The 19,587-nt window shown below is 48.1% G+C and overlaps 1 protein-coding gene across 1 annotated transcript in view; it reads left to right on the forward strand.

Moving 5' to 3' along the window:
• GRB2 (growth factor receptor bound protein 2) overlaps positions 1-16,871 on the forward strand; it is a 64,252-nt gene extending 47,381 nt beyond the window's left edge. The window contains exons 3-6 of the mRNA XM_043905591.1: positions 4,875-4,972; positions 11,139-11,261; positions 13,945-14,113; positions 14,845-16,871. Coding sequence (XP_043761526.1) covers positions 4,875-4,972; positions 11,139-11,261; positions 13,945-14,113; positions 14,845-15,030 — 576 coding nt within the window. The 3' untranslated portion in view covers positions 15,031-16,871. The remainder of the gene's footprint in view (positions 1-4,874; positions 4,973-11,138; positions 11,262-13,944; positions 14,114-14,844) is intronic.
• The last annotated feature ends 2,716 nt before the right edge of the window (positions 16,872-19,587 follow it).

Consider the following 19,587-nt stretch of genomic DNA (forward strand, 5'->3'; position numbering starts at 1 on the left):
TGTGTATTTACAAATGACTGGATGTGTTCAGGCAAGAAAATACTCCCTCCCATATTTCAAAATACAGCAGTCTATAAACAAACTTTACCATTTCCCTAAAAGACACCTTTTCTCTGTAATTTGTATAGAAAATGCAGTGCTGTTCTTGTCACCCAGGATTGGTATGGAAGGAGCAGAGGAGGGAATTACCTACTGTAATGCTCAAACTCTGCATTTAGAATCTTTTTTGAAGTCAGCACAGAAGTCTCATCCTCTGTTTTCACAGTGAAACAAGAATCCCAGTTCTCTGTTAATGTGTGTGCTGTTGGTGCCCATGGACAGCGTTACATCAGAGATACCTAATTCAAATAAAACTCAGTTCCCCAGGATTGCCATGTCTTTTTAGATCTAATGCTGCTAATACTAAGGCCAAGTAACTGTCATGAAGTAAGTGTGTCCACGACAGTGGCTGGGCGGTGGCTCTGTGCTGGTTGCTGTTGCCGCTCCTGAGTCGCTCAGTGTCTGACTCTCTGCAACCCCGTGGACTGTAGCCCACCAGGCCCCTCTGTCCATGGGATTCTCCAGGCAAGAATACTGGAGTAGGTTGCCATGCCCCCCCCCCCCCCCCAGGGGATTTTTCCAACCTAGGGATTGAACCCTGGTCTCCTGCATTGCAGGCAGATTCTTTTCCACTGAGCCACCGCTGCTTGTTCATTTTCTCATTTAACCCTCTCAGTGGTAGGCATTATCACCACTTTATAGATTGGAAACCAGAATCTTAAAAGTGGTTGTTTGCCCAGGGCCACACAGCTCCTTGTTGGTGAGGTTGGAATTTGAACCCATGTGAGACTGTCAAATCCTGTCACATTAGGTGTATCCTAAGGGGTCTGAGACCTGAATCTTTGATCTTTGGCTTTTTTTTTTCTTTCTTCTTTTTTAAACTATTTGAAAACCTTTAAGTTGGCAGTATAAATGGAAATTTGCATTGCCTTTAGGATAGTCTCAGATTGGGGGTGGGGTGGGGGCAATAGTGAATCATGTTACCAAAATTATATAATATAGAAGGGGTGGGAGGAGGGAGGTTATAGAGGGAGGGAATACAGGTATACATATAGCTGATTCACTTTGTACAACAGAACTAACAACACTGTAAAGCAATTATACTCTAATAAAAAATATATATACAGAAGTATAACATGTGGAATCCTCTGAGTTACCATTTGTGCAGAAAGTTCTTATTTCCGAGAATTAAATTTTTTCACAGGTTAGTGATGTCAGGCTATCATGGAGGGGGTGTCTGAAGCCTCGCTGTGTTCTTTTCTGCTCCCCTGTGTATTTTCGGTGTGAAAAGTTTGTACTGGAGGTGAACAAGGTCCTGGTGTGTGTTGCTTACAAGTAAATTGGACTATAATATTACTGTTCTCTTGACCAAAATATTTCTTTCTGTTGAAGTATGATATACATATAGAAAAATTATATATCATAAGTGTATGGTTCAGTGAATTTTCAGCTTGCAGGTTTATCAGCTTGCAGGTTGAGAAATTTAACTTTAGTGACAGCTCAAAAGTAGCCATTGTGTCCCTTCCATGGAACAGACTGCAATAGTTTTAATTCTCCTTTGCAAACCTCAGACCATTCCTTATCTATAGTTTTCTTCCTGATTGCGGCTATAATCTTACTTTCAGTCTTTTTGCAACCAGAAGAACAAATGAAAGCTTCACTAAAACTTGTCTCTTCCTCCTCTCATAATCTCATCTCTTGATCAGTCTGCTTCCGTTAAACCAAAGTGTTTTGATGGCTACAAAGTCATCACTCGAGGGAATATAGGGGTTGGCATAGGACATGCAGCTGTGGGGTAACAGCTAAAAACATTCCTTGGAATTTTCAAACCAGAATGAAAATGTGGTGGTTGAACTCAATCACCTCTTTTGTTAGGAGGTCATGAATGAGTGAAGGGTGAGTTGCCTGTTTCGGGGAAGTGGTGAGAGGAACAGTCTGCTGCTTCTCAGAACTCTCCTTCGGCTTGATCAGGTCACTTGAGGGTGGGAACTTCACCTAAAGCCATAGCACATTCAGCATGGTCTCTGTAGGCACAGACACGTCTGGTCCTGGTACCCTTCTCGTCTCTGCTTTAGACTCACTTATGTCAGTTTATGCCTGTCACTGTTTCAAGCATTTAAACTTAATTTTCAGCTCTTAAATGGTGCCGTCCTGGGCTCTCATGGTTTGAGTGTGAACGCTGATGGGCCTGCTGGGTGGGAAGCCTTGGTCCTCACTCTCTGGCTCAGCAGGGCCCTTTCTCCTGCGCTCTGTCTCCTGCAGGACCAGTCTTTGTTTAATTTATGGAGTATGGAGATTTAGAGGCACACCGTAGCAGTACCGTGGCTTTCTGGCAAAGGGATATTCTGGATACTAGAATGTTCCAGAGTACTAAAATTTTAGCCTCCCATATTCAAACATTACGTTAAAAATAATCTAAGTGTTGGGAAGTTCCCTGGTGGTCCAGTGGTTGGGATCCTGGGCTTTCACTGCCGAGGCCAGGTTCATCCCTGGTTGGGGAACTGGGCTTCCACAAGCCAGGCAGCCAAAGAAACGATGATGATCTCAGCATATTAGTTCCATATTTCCCCACCTTCTAGGTTGAAGAGCGTATTAAACAACAAGTATTAATTTTGTTCTGCAGAAAACCATAGTTCTAAAAGTGGTTCCAAATCTAGGGGTTTCCCTGGAGTTTCTTTTGTTGTTGGGGTTGTAGGCATTTTTTCAGGGGGAGGTTTGCCTCTGTCTTAGGTGACAAGAAGAATGTACAGTTCCAAAAACTTGGCGTGGAGCACCTTTGCTGCAGGGCTTTTAGTCACAAACTAAAACTGGCCTTTTTTACCTTACTCTGTCTTTAGGTCCAAACAGGCCGTAATGCTTTATAGGATAATTACTAGACCACATTTTTCTTCCGGCCCTTCTTTTTGGTAGACACAAGAATCCTGGCCTGAAGCGCCCGTGCTCTCGAACCTTCTGTGATCGGGTGGATTAGCCGTGGTGCGCAAGGCCAGGCAGACACTGATGTCGTCGTCTCGGGAGCGCCTCGGGAGCCCTGTCTCCGGCCATCCTTGGTGTGTGGGTGTGCGTGCGCGTTATACTTGCCTAGCAACAGAGTAACTTCTCTGTTCACAGTGCAGTTTTTGAAAACATTTTAAGGGGAAATAATGAAAAAGGTTTTCATCTGAGCCTGGTGGGATTTACCATAGCTGGTTTTTTTCAGCTCTCTGTCACGTGCATCTGAGCCTGGTGGGATTTACTATAGCTGGTTTTTTCAGCTCTCTGTCACGTGCATCTGAGCCTGGTGGGATTTACCATAGCTGATTTTTTCAGCGCTCTGTCACGTGTGTTTGCCCTTGTGAGATTTGCTGCCTTGTCTTGTGCCGCTTCAGCTCAGTGGCTGGCTGAGGACTGCAGGTTAGCCAGCATCACCAGTAGGCAGCAGCTTTGTGAGACTCCTCGGGTGCAGCCTCCTTTCAGAAGTGAATCCGCTGGGAGGCGTCTTTAGTGCAGCTTCACTATTTGTTGGTATCTATCAGTCTCATCTATCCTTTCCAAAGTTGTATCTCACTTTGCAATGCCAATACTACATGTACACCAAACAGTCCAGGTTGTAAATTGGCAGGGGGTCCAGCATTGTTCAGCATTATGAATAAATAATTTTTTTTTTATATTATTCATTTATTTGGCTGCACCAGGTCTTAGTTGCAGCATGTGGGATCTAGTTCCCTGACCAGGGATTGAACCCGGGCCCCCTGCATTGGGAGCTCAGAGCCTTAACCACTGGGCCAGCAGGGAAGTCCCCTGAATAAATAATTTTTAAAAGCATTTTACCAGCTTCCTTTTAGAATTTTGCCACATGGGATAGATTTACTACCACCGTACTAGTCAACTCATCAGCATTTTCCTGTGTTAGCTGTTTTGAAGTTGGGCTCACATTTCAGTTTCTCTTTTTAAGCTAATAGCTTTTTAAAAATGCCTTGTACCCTTTGCCTTTTGTTAGAAATCTGGGATTCAGAGGGTGGATTTTATACTGTGCCTAGCTCTATTCTGGTTCTTTTAATACTCTACAGATGACAGGATCTTGGCCTGACCTGTCCATATAAGTCCGTATTGGAGAGCACCTTCCTTTGAGTTCTGAAAATCTATGTGGTCTTCGCTAGCTCGTAACCTTGGATTGCATCACATTTCTAGGTCTGTTTTCACTTTGTAGAATGCAGTGGCTCAGTTGTATGGTCTCTGGGTCTTTCCCCTAATTAGGCTGGTTGGTGTGCTTCGAGCCTTCGCTAACTCTACCCTTGAGGATAAGGGAAGTAGGCCTTGCTGTGTTTCTTCATTAAAATACGTTTTTCCCTTACACGGTCCCATAGTGGAGCCTGCAGGTGGCAGCGTGACGGTGGCTGACTCACACTTGGGGTAACCCAGAGCCAGTATGGGGAGAACCCTGGGTGGAGTCTCGTAGTGGACATGGGCTGGGAGACCCCCGGGCAGGGCGCTCTGTTGCCACGCGCCTGTGCAGTTATGCCTTCCCTGTCCCTTCATTCTCTGATCAGTGCTTGCTCTTCTCCAGAATCTCCTCACAGAAACTCAACTTTTATTTTTCCCTCCCTTTCCTTTTCTGCTGAGACTTCGATGCTAGATTTTCAGGAGCCTGAACCTCTCATTTCCAGAGACAACTTCTCTTTTTAAGTTGCCATAACTCAGCTTGTTGGAAATCACGTTTGGCGTCCATGTGGTCATACTCCAAAAAAATACCTTTTACAAACAAACCCAAAAGGCACTGTAATCGTCCCCGTGGCTTCCCACTTAAGAGCGAAAAGGAAATGATTGTTTTCTCTCCTTGTTTGAATTCCTTTCAGGTTTTGAATGAAGAATGTGATCAGAACTGGTACAAGGCAGAGCTCAATGGGAAAGACGGCTTCATTCCCAAGAACTACATAGAAATGAAACCACATCCGTAAGTTGGGCTCTGCTTGACCATTCAGGGTCAGACACGCTTGCTTGTTTCTGTTTTTAAAATTGAGATCGTCGGGGTGGATGTCATACTTTTTCTTATGTTTTCCCAGGGAATTAACAAAGCACGTTGATTTTCCATGTTCTTATGAGTATACAACGAGAGCATAATAGTCAATAATGGTCTATGTTTTCATTGATAATTGTCAGTGATCTGCAAATGATAAAACAGGTCCATATTCATTCTTCTGTGAAACCTTTGGTGCCAGATGTGTTTTGCGTTTTGCAAAAAATGCCAGATTCTGTGCTTCTTGAGTTTTTAGAAAAGGTACTTGTCACATGGTTTGGTATTGATATGTTTGATTTTCCAATGGGACCATGTCTTAATAGTCTTGATACCCCCAGAGCACAGTACTGGGCCTGTGATTGGTCCTCGGTCAGTGTATGCTATAGTCACTGCCCTGGCCTCCATTTGAGTGTTCCCACTTCAGAGAAAACAACAGGCTGCTGAGAACAGTGGGGAAAAATTTTGTTTTTAGTTCCAGAACCTTTTATGTTGCTATGTGACAGGGTGGGGTCCTGGGAGCCCTTACAGGCTACTTCCCTCCCACCCTTCTCTTACCCCCTCCTGTATTATCTCTGCTCCTACCTCAGACACGGTCGTTTTCTTGTATGTCAGGGAGAACTGAGGCTTTCAGTGCTCAGATTAGAATGCTGCTGAGACATAAAGAAATGGTAGATCTTACCTACTTGTTTTAACAACAGAATGGTAAAGAAAACTTTTAGATGACTGCCCCACCTCGAGTGGCAGCCCATTTGTCCCTCTCCCTCATTGTCACTGTTGTGATGTGTCCCTGTCGCTTCTCTTCCCCCAGATACTGGAGCAAAAATCTTTACCTCCGCTTGTCTCACACAGATCTGCCATCATCTTACCCAGGTGCCACAGAGTGCAAAAGGGCCTTGACCGTGGTACAGCTCATTCCTCTCTATCCTGCAAATTGAGACGCTTCCAGTATTTCAATTTTAAAACCACTAATTTATGAATATAATTCTCATCTTTTTAAATATTTTAGTTTATTGGAGTATAGTTGATTTACAGCATTGTGTTAGTTTTTAGATTCATTTCTCATGAAGGTTATCACAGAATATTGAGCAGAGTTCCCTGTGTTATACTGTAAGTCCTCACGGGTTGTCTGTCTTGCGTACAGTAGTGTGTGTACATCCCAAGCTCCTGATGGATGGATATGGTTCTCTTTACAAAAGACTAACAGTGGAGAAAGCTACAGAGCAATGTGAGTTTCTCCCCATAGACGCACCCCTGTCACCAGCAAGTGAAGGGAGTCAAGTGCTCCCTCATGGACCAGATCAGCTCTAAGAGGGTGCTTTGCCTTCCATCAAACAAAGCAGATGACTCGAGCTTCCCCCAAACCATCTGTCGGGTTCATGTTTTGGTCACGAAATTCTTACGCAGTTCTCATGATGTGCAGAGACCGACCTTGGTACTGGGAAGTTAGGTTCTGTAGTTGGTATAATTATGGTATTTTATGGTAAAGTTGGTAATTTATGGTATAATAATAATAATGTATGGTATAATAAAATGTCTGCAAAATTAGTAGGAAGTTCTTGAGAGATCACGTCCAGGAAGCCATCACCTGCAGAGTGAGGGTCGGGTTACCCTTCAGTTTGGTCATGGGAAGAAGCCTGTGAATATCTGTCCTGTATGATCCAGCACTGTCTGTAGTGAAGCATCTGCGGGGTCTCCAAGGAAACTGCCTATACTTCAAAAAGAACCCAGCACCAAAAAAAAAAAAAAAAAAGAACCCAGCACCTTCTGATGGCTCACTAAATGTTTCATGGAGTGATTCACAAGAAGAAAATCAGTCTAATTTGTAAAGGACATTTTTCTAGTTTTTGTTTGGAACTTGGACTGTCTTGTATCTTTGTAGCTATATGAGTTTGATCTCTCCCCACTTCCCCTAAAAAGATACTAGATTCCTTGAGGAATTTTTGTCTTCTGCTTTTATAGTCCCTTGCAACTCATGCCTTGCTTCTGCACAGAGTAGCTAAGTAGTTTTGAATTGATACTCAGACCCAAATGCTTGCAGAAAGGCTGGGACCGATTTGTCCATGACAATAAAAGCCAAAGTACTAAATACTCAGGCGTTCCATGGAAGAGATTCCTGGCCCCTTGTCAGTGGACTGATAATGTCCTTGTAACGTTAGATTGGCGGGTTTTAACATGTAGCCTTGCCTGGGTTACTAAAATGTTGATGCAGGTAGTGGTATCCAAGATACTCCAGGAGACAGGCAGGTCGTCACTGACTCCTGGGACGCGCACCAAACACACTTCTGCGCTCTGCGGCCACTCAGGTTCGGAGTTGCTCTGGGGACTCTGCAGACTGCATCACGGAATACACCCCTCAGGAAAAGCACTTGGGCAGTGGTCACTGGGAGTCCCACAGGGCTTCCTACCTCTCAGTCCATACAAAAGCCAAAAATGTGCACGTCTGTTCCTGCAGTACTTCCTTAAGAGATCCCGGATCTACTCAAGCTTTTCTGTAAAGGGCCGGATAATAAATATTTTAAGCCTTATGGGCCATGTGCAGTTTCTGTCATGTCACATATTCGTCTTTGTTTGAAGTTTTTTAAATAACCCTTAAAATTTTTTAAATAGTCTCAGATTTAAAGTCATACCAAACCCAGACAGATTTAGGCCAAGGGTCATACATAAGGTTGCTGACTTCAGCGGTAGATCCAGTGATAACAAAATCAACCTAAGTTCCCTTTCCTTTGCATATTTCCAGGCTGAAGGGGAATTCAGCAGAACATCAGGCTGTAATTTAATATTAAATAAATTGTCTGCAGCTCTAAATCCTTGTTGTTGTTTTTCAGATTGTTTCAGGTGACTTAGGCATTTCAGATCTGACTGTTGAAAACATAGGAAAAGGTCCTCTTCCTTGGATAGCTGCGGTTACTGGCCTGATGGTTGAAAAACCACTCTCATGCCTGCTCTTGTCTCCCCACTGTAGGGAACTCTGGAATAATAACTGATCAGTAAGCATCGAGTTCAGGCCCCGTGGTGCTTCCTTCCCAGACTCTGACTGGAGGGCAGGCAATGCTCATCCATCCAAGCTCTGAAAAAGGAAACCATAGTACAGAAGAAAAGCCCACGACCCTGAACTGGGGGGTGTGGTTGACCTCTTAGGCCAGTTTCACGCAGAGCTGCTCTGTGACTGGATGCCCAGCTGCACGGGGTCTGGGCTGGGTCAGAGCTGTGGGAGAGCGCGGGGCACCCTCCCTCCCCCTCCCCCTCCCCCCCTTTCTAAGGTTTGTTAGGGAGGAAGAGGGAAGTTTAAAATGGAGTGTGAGCTAACAAATTAAACACAGACGGCGGAATGATTGTTGGCATTAGTGTTGCAGCATATGAGTTGTATATACTGGGGTGGATCCAAATACATGCTCTTCACATTAAATGCATGTGGATGAACGCCTGTGGGATGTAATATAGACTTGAATTGGAAATAAGCTGCTTCTTCCCATGGTATTATAGCATAAACCTGTATTTTTTTAAAAGTTTAAAAAATTTGACCATAGCCATATAGTTCCACATAAATAACACCTTTCATTGCGTTCATGCTCAGTCATGTCCAACTCTTTGTGACCCATGGACTGTAGCCCGGCAGGCTCCTCAGTCCATGGAATTTGTCAGGCAAGAATACTGGAGTGGGTTGCCATTTCCTCCTCCAGGGGATCTTCCCGATCCAGGGATTGAACCCAAGTCTCCTGTGTGTGTGTCCTGAATTGGCAGGTGGATTCTCTACCACTGAGCCACCTGGAAAGCCCAAACGTCACCATTGAAAGAAGTTAGTTATAAACAATGTGAAATGCTGAGGAAGTGTACATGGTATTGAATGCTTTAACTGAGAGTGACAGCTGCTCATCACGTAGCATAATACCCCTTCTGTTGTGAGACACCCTTTCTCTTGGTGTAGGGGTTGGCGGGTGTTTAGTGAAAACAGGAGCAGACACCAAACTCGCCAACTAATTTTCTGTCTTTCAGTCTGGGTGCTTATACTAAGGTGTGTTTACTTTGTAAAAATTCCAATCAGTACTTCGTATCACTACAGCGTTTTGTTTTGTGTTTTTTTAAAGTTGAAAATAAAAATTAGTTAGTTTTAAGCTGGGAGCAAAAAAGTACTGCCTCTGTATCTGTATTGCCGTGCGCCATAAGGGGAAGGTCTAAACACACACACCTGCCTGCCAACAATCACTGCCTCTGGGGAGTTTGGGAGAAAAGTCTTGCTTTTTATTTTTATTTCACGCACATCTAAGCTATTTTAATTTAGATCCATTACTTACACCTTAAAAAGGAAGACAGTGGAGAAGGAAATGGCAACCCACTCCAGTATTCTTGCCTGGAAAAGTCCATGGACAGAGGAGCCTGGCGGGCTGAAGTCCATGGGGTTACATGACTGAGCATGTGTGCCCGAGGGTGGAGGGAGATGGGTTGGTAGCAATAAAGTGGTAGAACTAAAAAAAAAGGAAGACAGGAAAATGCCTGCCTGGTGGGACGATGGCTGGCAGTCTATGAGGACAGAGTGTGACTGTTGAGGAGCTTCACCCACCTACCCCTCAGCCCAAGGCCTGCCGAGGGCGTGTGCGCTGCCCGCCCGAGAGCACAGACGGAGCCAGAAGGCACCTACGAGGTCGCAGCACTGGGAGCCGTCCTTTCCTGGCTGGCCGTCATTCTGCTCTGTTACTGTCTGATTTCTCTGGTGTGGCCTTCCTTCCAGGCACTGGAGGACTCACCCTCGAGTTCTTTGTAGGCACAGGAAGATAGGTGGTACCAGCTCCCCAGCAGCTTCGCCTCCAATGAGGCAGACACGAGGCTGCAGATTTCAGGCCTGTTTAAAGTCACTAAGGGCAGCTTCTGGATGCACCCTTCCCATCTTTCTCTTTGAATTTTAGCAGAGTGTATTATTTCAGACTGAAGGCAAAAGGAGAAGAGGACGGCAGAGGATGAGGTGGTTAGATAGCATCACCAACTCAATGGACATGAACTTGAGCAAACTCCCGGAGATAGCGGCAGACAGGAAAGCCTGGCGTGCTGTAGTCCATGGGGTTGCAGAGAGTCAGACGCGACTTAGCGACTGAACAGTAATGACAGTTATTTCAGAGACATCTTGCAGTGTAGTCACTTATAAGTAAGATAGATATGTTAGATTTTATAGCTTTAAAGGACTCTTTGGTACCTTTGTTATTCTAGTTTGCACATTTAATGCATGTCAGTCAGATGAAGCAGGTAGGTCTTTATCAGCTCCAACTGGTGTCAATTGCTTTTTTTAAATAGAGAACCTTGTTTTCACAGTCATCCGTCCTAATTCATCATGGCTTTCCTGTGACAAGTGAGGCGCCTGTGGCCTGAAGCTGTTTCAGAGATTTCTTCTCCTCTTCCTTCTGGCCCGCCCCAGCTGCTCCTGCCCTTTTCCATGACTTCACTCTCTTTTCTTGTGACCCCAGTGAATCAGCACTGGGAGAGGAGACTCTAACTTGCTCCAAATGCAGCTAGCTGGCTCTGCACCGGGTAGACCATAGCATTCCTGGTGGTTCCTGAAAACCAACCTCTGAGCCGTGACGGCAGAGAGAGGCCTTGAGAGGAGTGTCCGCCACAGCTGCCCGCAGGGGCTGCTCCCTCCCAGCCCGAGCCTCTCCCCTTCGTGTGCTTAGAAGTAGCCCAGCTTCTGGGCCTTCTCTTCATCCCACTGTAGAGGCTGCTGCCTTATCAAGTGGCTGCAGGAAGGTCTGTCTCACCCTAAGTGGTTCATCCTGTGCTCAAATCGATAGATCTGGGCTTTCCCCTGGCGCCTTGCTGATGAGTCAGCTGGGGGCCCACTGTGCTTTGGCTCAGGAGGCCCATCTTTAAGTGTCTTCCTCTGTAGAAAGAGTGGCCCACGATCGTGTCTTATGAGTCACTTTCTGGAGAGTGGGGAAGGGAGGAGACGGTTGAAGGGAGACAGTACCCCTCTCAAGCCAGGACGGACGTGTGCTGACAGGAGGGCTGAGAGGGAGGCCCTTCCCCCGGCGAGGAGTGTGCTGTTACGTTTGGGAGGCTGGACATCCCGTTTCTTTGTAGGGAAGCAGATGTTGACTGGCTTGCCTTCCTTCCTTAGGTGGTTTTTTGGCAAAATCCCCAGAGCCAAGGCAGAAGAAATGCTCAGCAAACAGCGGCATGACGGGGCCTTTCTTATCCGAGAGAGTGAGAGTGCTCCTGGGGATTTCTCCCTCTCCGTCAAGTAAGTATTTCCTGCTTTAACTGCCTGGAATCCTGTCTGCAGCTGATGGACATTGTGAAGCCAGGGGCCAGGTGTCTGGCTCCACACACCAAAGGTGGCAACCTAGGAGAGGTTTTGTCTAAACAGCCTGTTATAAATCACAACACTGTATATTAAAATCCTCATTTCTGGCTCCTCTTAAAAGTTGTCTCTTGCAGCACTGGATTTAAATTCCCATGTGGAAACGGTCTTCAGTTGCTGAGCAGCTGAGCGTCAGAGAGGAAACACACTTGTCAGTTCTCCCCAGGCCCCACCACCCCGCAGTGCTCAGCACACACGCGGCTCTGCCGGCAGCTGCTCACCGCGTCAGCTGCCTCGTGCACCTTTTCCAGGTGTCAGCTGAAGCCTGCCAGCATCAGCAAAAGGGGACCACAGGAGTTTGGGAGCTTTTTGCTTTTCCCAGGGGTAAATTTAAATGTGGAAGGGAGCTGGTATGCAGGGGAGAAAGGCAGGGAGTCATACCACCATGGGGATCATGGAGAATATAAACTGGAACTTTGAGAATGCTCCGCTAATCACTCCCCACCCGCGACATAAGGCTGTGACTCCAGCTGTCCTTCCCATGAGTGTTTGACTCTCCGTTTCTAGTTCACGTCACAGGAAACCTGCCCCTGCCCCACTCCCACCCCGGGAACCATACTGACCACCTCATCATTTATATGATGCAGGGCTGATTAGATTAAAACCCAGATCACTTTAACATACATTTAAAATGAAGACTGGAAAACAATTTATTTGCCATTTACAAATGATATCAAGATTTTTCAGTTTCAGAAATCAACTCAATATCTTGTTTCATTTTAGGACCAAATGTGCGGTTAAAGTGTTGGGGCTTTTTTTTTTTTAACTGTAGGTTTAAATCGAAAAAATTTTGTGTTCCTTTTCTCTGTGAAGATGTGGGAGGTGGTTTCAGGTAACATTTTCAGTGTTCTCAGCTACATTTCCAGTATAGTTTGGGTTTAGTTCCATCATGAGAAACTCAAGCCATCTGATTATCACTTTTCCTCTTGTAGCAATGGCTTTTCTTTTTTCTTCTTAATAGGCTTTACTTTTTTAGAGCAGAATTTAATTTATGTTCACTGCAAAATTGAGTGGAAGGTACAGAGATTTCCCGTGTGCCCCTCACTCCCACATGCACAGAACAGCGGCTTTCTGATGTGCCTGATTAAACACATGCAAATGAGGATCTGGTGGGCGAGGAGCACCTTGAGGTGGATGAGCTTTCATGCTTCTCATTAACTTGCGTTTCCTCCTCTCCCTTACGTCTTACACAGACCCAAGTATAAACCCAACCGTGGAAGACGAGGAATACAGGCAGCTAATCCTTGAATGGTACCCAGAAGCCCCTGGCAGTTCACGTTTGGTTGTCTGATGACCGTGGTCCCTGCCCATGCTCGCCAGGTGGCCACCAGAAAGCTCCCATTTTAGCAAATAAAACAGAGCTCATGTATTCCTTGCTTTAGAAATAAAATTTGAAACAGGTGTCATAACCACCTCTTAGCAGCACAAGCACCCGAGCCAAGGAGGTTCAGGAATCCACAGCCTCAAGTTTGCAAGGTGTTGGGCGTCTGTGGCGGAAAGACGCCTGTTGCTACCGCTCACCCCAGCAGGGACCCTGCGCCCCTTTCAGAAGCCGAGTGCGATGCGCAGCAGTAGAGGGCTTCCCTGAGCCCAGAAGTGTCTTTCCTCAATAAAGCCGTCTTGCTCGTCCGCTGTTTTTCTCGTGAGCTCTCAGTGCAGTTTCTAGGCTCTTTGCGCCTGTACTCAGTGACTTCCTTCAAGCTCAGTGCTGCCACCTGCTGGCTTGGTTTTAAGAAGTGTTTTTGCTCTAACTCCGATAATGGGAGGACGAGGCTCCCATTTGTTCATTTAACAGGTCTTCATGGAGCGTCTTCGGATGCCAGTGAGGACCTTGAGAGCTCAGCAGAGAGCAGGATGGGTGGGGCCTTGCTTGAGCTGATGTTCAAGGCAGAGAGCATGGTGGTGGTGGGCCATTCCCACTGAACCAGATCATGCTGTTTTTCTGGGCCATTGTAAAGGAGGCGTTTGTCATTTCTCCAGGTGGTAGAGAAGCCTTTTGGGGGTGGGGAGGTGCCTGGGCCTTTATTTATTGTCCATATATGTCCTTTTCTTTTGAGACCTTTTCCGCATGTGTAGAACTGAAATCCCTGATTAGAAAACACAACTTTAAATTCTTCCTGGTTACAGGAGAATTGTTAGAAGTGTATCCAGTCCCTCCTTTTCTCACCTTATTTCCTATCCTACCTTTTGTAGTCTTCAGATGTCACACAGGATTTCGGTGTTTTTTTTTTCATTTGGCACAGTCCATGGCACGTAGAAGCATTCTGTAGGTTGGGGCTTTTTTTTGTTGTTGTTAATGTCTTCAGAAGTAGGTTAATAGGGCTCCCTGTCCGGCGAGGATTCTTCTGTTGTCGCTGGCAGTCATCATTCTGATGGAGGGTCTCCGGGCACTCTCCACCCGCCAGGGAGTCAAGTTGTGCTGCAGTCATGGTCTCCTCAGCCTGGGAGGGCGTGGCTGAGACACAAGTTCTCCAGGGATCCTGCTTGATGGGCAGGGGGCCCCTGGGCAGCCAGGACAGAGCCCTCCGGCCGGGTCTCACATGCATCCTCTGCCCCTCCCCAGGTTTGGAAATGATGTACAGCACTTCAAGGTGCTCCGAGATGGGGCTGGCAAGTATTTCCTCTGGGTGGTCAAGTTCAACTCTTTGAATGAGCTGGTAGATTATCACAGATCTACATCCGTCTCCAGAAACCAGCAGATATTTCTCCGGGACATAGAGCAGGTGCCGCAGGTAAGCCTCGAAGGAGAGCTTGGGGTCACCCTTAGCAATGAAGAATAGCTCCTTAGGCAAGCGGGTGGTGTTTTATTTTAAAGGGTTACTTCAGGGCCTTCTGTGCTCATTATTAATTCATGTTAAAGATTTGGATTTGAAACAGAGTTTTGCGTTTCCCAGAGGCCGCTTCTGTGAAGCGGTGTGTTGCTGAAGTTACCCTGTCTCTAGGGTGGGGGTCTTTAACACACCCTCACACACACTTTGCCTGGAAGTAGACTGTGAGGAAAGGCACAGCTGTAAGGGGGCGGGGTCCACACTCACGGCTGAATTCCTCTGCCTCACGTACTGGTTAGCACCAGCCTGTTGTGTACAAGCTTTACCCTTTGGACTTTTCCTAAGTGACACTGTGGTGGGAACTGAAACATTTCCTCATCTGGGATTGTAAGCAAAGCTCCAGGGGCTGTTTCTGCAGTTCTTTCCCGAAGCAGTACCTGCGGCTGGATGCTGGGGGCGAGGTTGCCCACGGCAATGGAGACCCTGCGGTGGTTTCCTTCGTTGGTGAAAGATTACTCGACACCCCCTAGAGTAAACTCTGTAAGAATTTGTGGAGGGGGGAGGAGAAGTGAGGGGTTGTTTTAGAAGATGAGAAAAGGCTGGCCCACATACGTTTCCCCGTCATTGGTCCGCTTCCAGGGGCCTGGCCACGGTCAAGGGTGCAATGTGTATTTTCTCCCTGCCTTCTTCTGCAGCAGCCGACATATGTCCAAGCCCTCTTTGACTTTGACCCCCAAGAGGATGGAGAGCTGGGATTCCGTCGGGGAGACTTTATCCACGTCATGGATAACTCAGACCCCAACTGGTGGAAAGGGGCTTGCCACGGGCAGACCGGCATGTTCCCACGTAATTACGTCACCCCCGTGAACCGGAACGTCTAAGAGTCAAGAGATTATTTAAAGAAAGCGAAAAATTTTAAACACACACAAAAGAATTAAACCCACGAGCTGCCTCTATCAGCAGCCTGTGAGGGAGCTCAGAACACCTGGCCGGGCCGCCTGGTGACCGGTCACTTTGGTTGGAACTCTGGGGGGTGGGAGGGGGAGTTGGATATAACAATGCCAAAACTTACCTATAAATTAAGAAAAGAGTTTTTATTACAGATTTTCACTGCTGCTCCTGTTCTTCCTCCTCTGTCCTTTTTTCATCCTTTTTCCTCTTCTGTCCATCAGTGCATGACATTTACTGCCACATATAGTCCTAGCTGATGCCAATAATAAAAGAAAAGAAACCACGTGGGCTGATATTTTCTCTATGCAAAATGTCTGTTTTAGTCGGGAAGACAGAACAGCCGCTCCTGTGTTCTGCGTTTTATATACACTCATCGGAGCAGGCGGCCCCTGCCCTTCAGCTTCTGCTGGAGGAGGGAGGGTGTGAGTGGGGGTGACAGGAGGGGTTGGTGCCCCCAAGGCTTCCTGCGAGCCAGGCCCCAGACCTGTGTCTTTTCTATATCCACTTCCCTTTCAAGTGGTGTTCCTGAGCATGCTGTCTTTCATAGTGCCTTCTGCCTTATTTCGAGGGTTGCTTCTGAGTGGTGTTTTTTTTTCCTTGTTTGTTTTGTTTTAAAAATAAGTTAAAGACGGTCAGCCAGTTTGTCTCCTACTCTGTGTAAATATTTCCCCCCAGGGAGGGGAGGACAGGGTAGAGAAGAGGAGACAAGCGAGAGGAGGCTGTGGGAGTCCTCCTGCCTGTGGGCAGCCAGAGTCTTAAGGTTCAGCTTTAACATTTGTAGCCCCTGAAGGTTAAGGGAGCCGGGGCGCAGTGGAACCAGGTTACCGCCCTCCCCACGTCTGACTGCATCTGGCTGAGGAGGGGAGGTGGGGCTGGGTCCTTGACCTTGCAGTCTCGGGTGTTATCTGTCCCCTCCTTAGTCCCAAACACCCACAGTAACCAGTCTCTGGAGCCAGCCAGTTTCAAGTGCAGGAAAGTCCAAGGAGTTTAAACTGTATCAGGTTCTACCATGTTCTACACTGGGGGAAAAATGAGCGTTTCGCTTCATCTTTCTGGCTCTGAAAGCTGGGGGTATCCGTTCATGGCTCTCACCTGTATGTCCCCTGCCTGACCCGCCCAGGTGAGCTTCAGGCCGCATTCGGGAAGCAGCTGGGTGGTTTTTCATTTCTGCATTCACAGCGGGCTGTGTTCGTGGCTGCTCCACCTGGCCCCCCGAAAAGGAAGTGTCTCTGTGACGCAGGGGCAGGCGGAAAGAAGGTTGGAACTAGGAAGGCCGAGTCCGTGGCAGAGCTCTGTCCGTCCACCTCCTGCCGGCTTCCTGTCCCTCGTGGTGATGTGCGTGAGCATCCTCTCCCCACCCACCCCCTCCCCACAACAGAGACAGATCCGCTGGGGGTTGGTGGCGGCCCTCAGCTCCTGAAGTGGTCAGTCAGCGTCTCTGCTGGACTCTGGTCGTGGACCGGACTTGGCCCGGAGCGCCTGGGGCCCAGGAGGTGCTGCCCTCCCGGACAGAGCATCCGCCACTCTCCACGCGCTTCTCCCCTGATAATACGAGGAATCTCTGGCATTCTGCACCTGGACCATTTGATTGTTTTATTTTGGAATTGGTGTATATCATGCAGCCTTGCAGAACTAAGTTTTGTGTGTATATATTTAAAAGAAAATCAGTGTTTAAAAAGACCTGTGTACTTAATCCTTTAACTCTGCGGATAGCATTTGGTAGGTAGTGATTAACTGTGAATAATAAACATACAATGAACTCTTCACTGTATATTTTTTCTTTTTTTATACTGCTTTGCCTTAAAGTAAAAAACCTAGAGACTGTCAGGGGCTGGGGATGCTTGTGTTCTTATTTCCAACTCGCCTCACTCTAGGGAGCCACGTGGGTCTCGTGAGCCCCGGGAGGACCGATGCCCACGTCATGTTGGTCAGAACCCCTGGGAGCAGGTTCCTGGTGTGAGTCGCCAGGCCCCACCCTCAGCTCCGCCATTGAGGGCATCCGCAGGCATGCCTGATGTTTCTGACAGAAGGCACGGGCCACACTTTAAAAACCGATCCAGACCTAGCACTTAGGACCAAGTGTGGCTGGCCTGATTCTTGTCCTGCCCCCCACCGCCACAAAGGACAGACGAACAGAAGGAGCTGTGTGGAAGGAGTCTCGGTGGCGCAGTGGGGCTCTTCAGGTGACCCTGGGCCTGTCGCCACCCACAGCACTGGCAACAGGAGGTGAAGCAGGACTTGTTTAGAGGGAAAACAGAACACCAAACCTGAGCAGTTTCCACTTGTGTCCTTGGAGCCCAGCACACCGCCTTGCTTGCGGCTGACCTGCCGGGGGCCAAGGGGCTCAGGGTCCACCCAAGCTGTCTCCAAAGCTGATCCAAAAGGGGGCCGTTGGAGTGAAAACTTGCAGGCTCTGTGAGGTTCTTTTTGCCCCCTTGACTCATGGCTTCAGAATTAATAGGAAAATGACTGCTTTTGCACTAGTCCGGTCACAAGTTTCTTGGTGGCTGTGTCCCCCTCCTCCGACCCTGGGTCTGTCATTCCTGGGCAGAGAGTGCCTCTAGGGAGGCTCCACCGAAAGCTCTGCTGGATGAGTGGGCTCCGCCCCGTTCTCTTCTGAGCAGCCCTCCTGACACTTCTTACCCAGTGCCCTGGGCTTCTAACAGAAGCTCAATTTATATGTGACTGTGGAGGGGGTGGCAGTGAGAGCACCTGCCCAGCCCTCCCAGGCAGCCTGCAGCTCGAGGGGGCAGGTTGGAAGGAGAAAGGGCATGGACCCGTATCTGCCTTTCCTCAACACTGATCCCGCTGAGAGCTGACCTTCAAGTAGGACATCTTGCTTTCCCAAACAAGTGAACCAGCGAACCTGAATTGACAGGCAAATTCTCCAGGTTCGCCCTAAGCCCGGTTGTCACAGAATAGCACAGAGTTTACTTGTGTTTCTTTGGGGGCTTCTTAGACTAGGGCTGGGGAGTTACAGACCCCTCCCTCCACCCAAATCCCCAGGTGGGGCCTGATGAAGCAGGGCTCTAGAAGGAGCTGGAAGTGGGCAGCTCCGGAAGGTTGGGGTTTGGGGATTTTTGTGTTTCCAAGGATAGCTTTCCCGAGATTCAGTTCACTATGTGGAAGTCACCTATTTATTTATTTGGTCATGCCATGCAGTTTGTGGGGTCTTAGTTCCCAGACCAGGGATCCAACCCACGCCCCCTGACGTGGAAGCTTGGAGTCCTAACCAGTGGACTGCTGGGGAAGTCCCACAAGTCACCCACTTAATGTAGACCATTTGGGGGCTTCCAATGCAGGGGCTGGGGGTTTGGTCCCCAGTGGGGGAACTGACATCCCACATGGAGCAGGATGTGGCCAAAAATTAAAACGGGGAGGGGGGCAGGGAACCCTTTAATAAAGTAGACCATTCAACAGTGTTCAGTAGTATTCACAGATGATGCAATCCACTTCAGAGCTTTTTCATCATCCCCGGAAGAAACCATGTTTCTATCATCAATTCCTTGCCGTTTCCCCCCAACCCCTCCAGGCCTGGCAACCGCTAATCTGCCTTCTGTCTCTGTGAACTTACCTGTTGTAGACATTTTACATAAGTGACATCATATAATATCTGGTCTTTCGTGGCGGGCTCCTTTCACTCAGCGTCGTGTTCCCAGGGATCATCCCTGGGGTGGCGTGTATCATTCCTTACAGCCATTAACATGCTCTGGTGTGGAGACACCACGTCTGTCTTATCCATTCTTACAATGATGGGTGGCTTCTCACGGGGCTCAGTGGTAGAGAATTCACCTGCTGTACAGGAGAGGAGGGTCTGATCCCTGGGTCGGGAAGACCCCCTGGAAAAGGGAATGCCAACCCACTCCAGTATTCTTGCCAGGGAAATCCCATGGACAGAGAAGCCTGGCAGGGCTACAGTCAATGGGGTCGCAAAGAGTGGAGCACAGCTTAGCGAGTCAGCGGCAACAATGATGGGCGTACAGGCTGTGTCCACTGTTTAGCTGTCCTGAACGATGCCGCTATGAACATTGATGTGTCAGGGTGGACGAGGACAGACCCTGAAGGACTTGAGGCAGGGGCGCAGACAGTCCTTTTGGGCTGGAACAGTGAAGAACGGGGACCACGGAGGACACCCCTTGGTGAGCAGTGGTCCTAGTGAGCGGGAGGGGCCGCGGGGGGAGCCAACAGAAGCTGGTTGGTCTGAGCCACCTGTGGGAGGACGGGTTGAGGGGTCGAGAAAGAGGAGAGGTAGGGGTGACCATGGGGATCCTTCTTGAGCAGCAGGGGCTGAGGTTGCTGTCGCTTGAGACGGAGCAGGGGTGCGGTGGGGAGGCCGGGTAGACGGTTGCGTGTGAGGTGCCTGTGACCAGACGGCTGGAGCAGAGAACGTGTTCCCTTCTCGCTTGGGAGATGGATCTGGGTCAGAGGTGTGGAGGTGGCCCTGGAGTGCCCGCCCTGGGCAAGACCATACCTGCTCTCCTGAGGAA

Source organism: Cervus elaphus, chromosome 5 (assembly GCF_910594005.1).
Source record: "Cervus elaphus chromosome 5, mCerEla1.1, whole genome shotgun sequence".
NCBI lineage: Eukaryota > Metazoa > Chordata > Mammalia > Artiodactyla > Cervidae > Cervus > Cervus elaphus.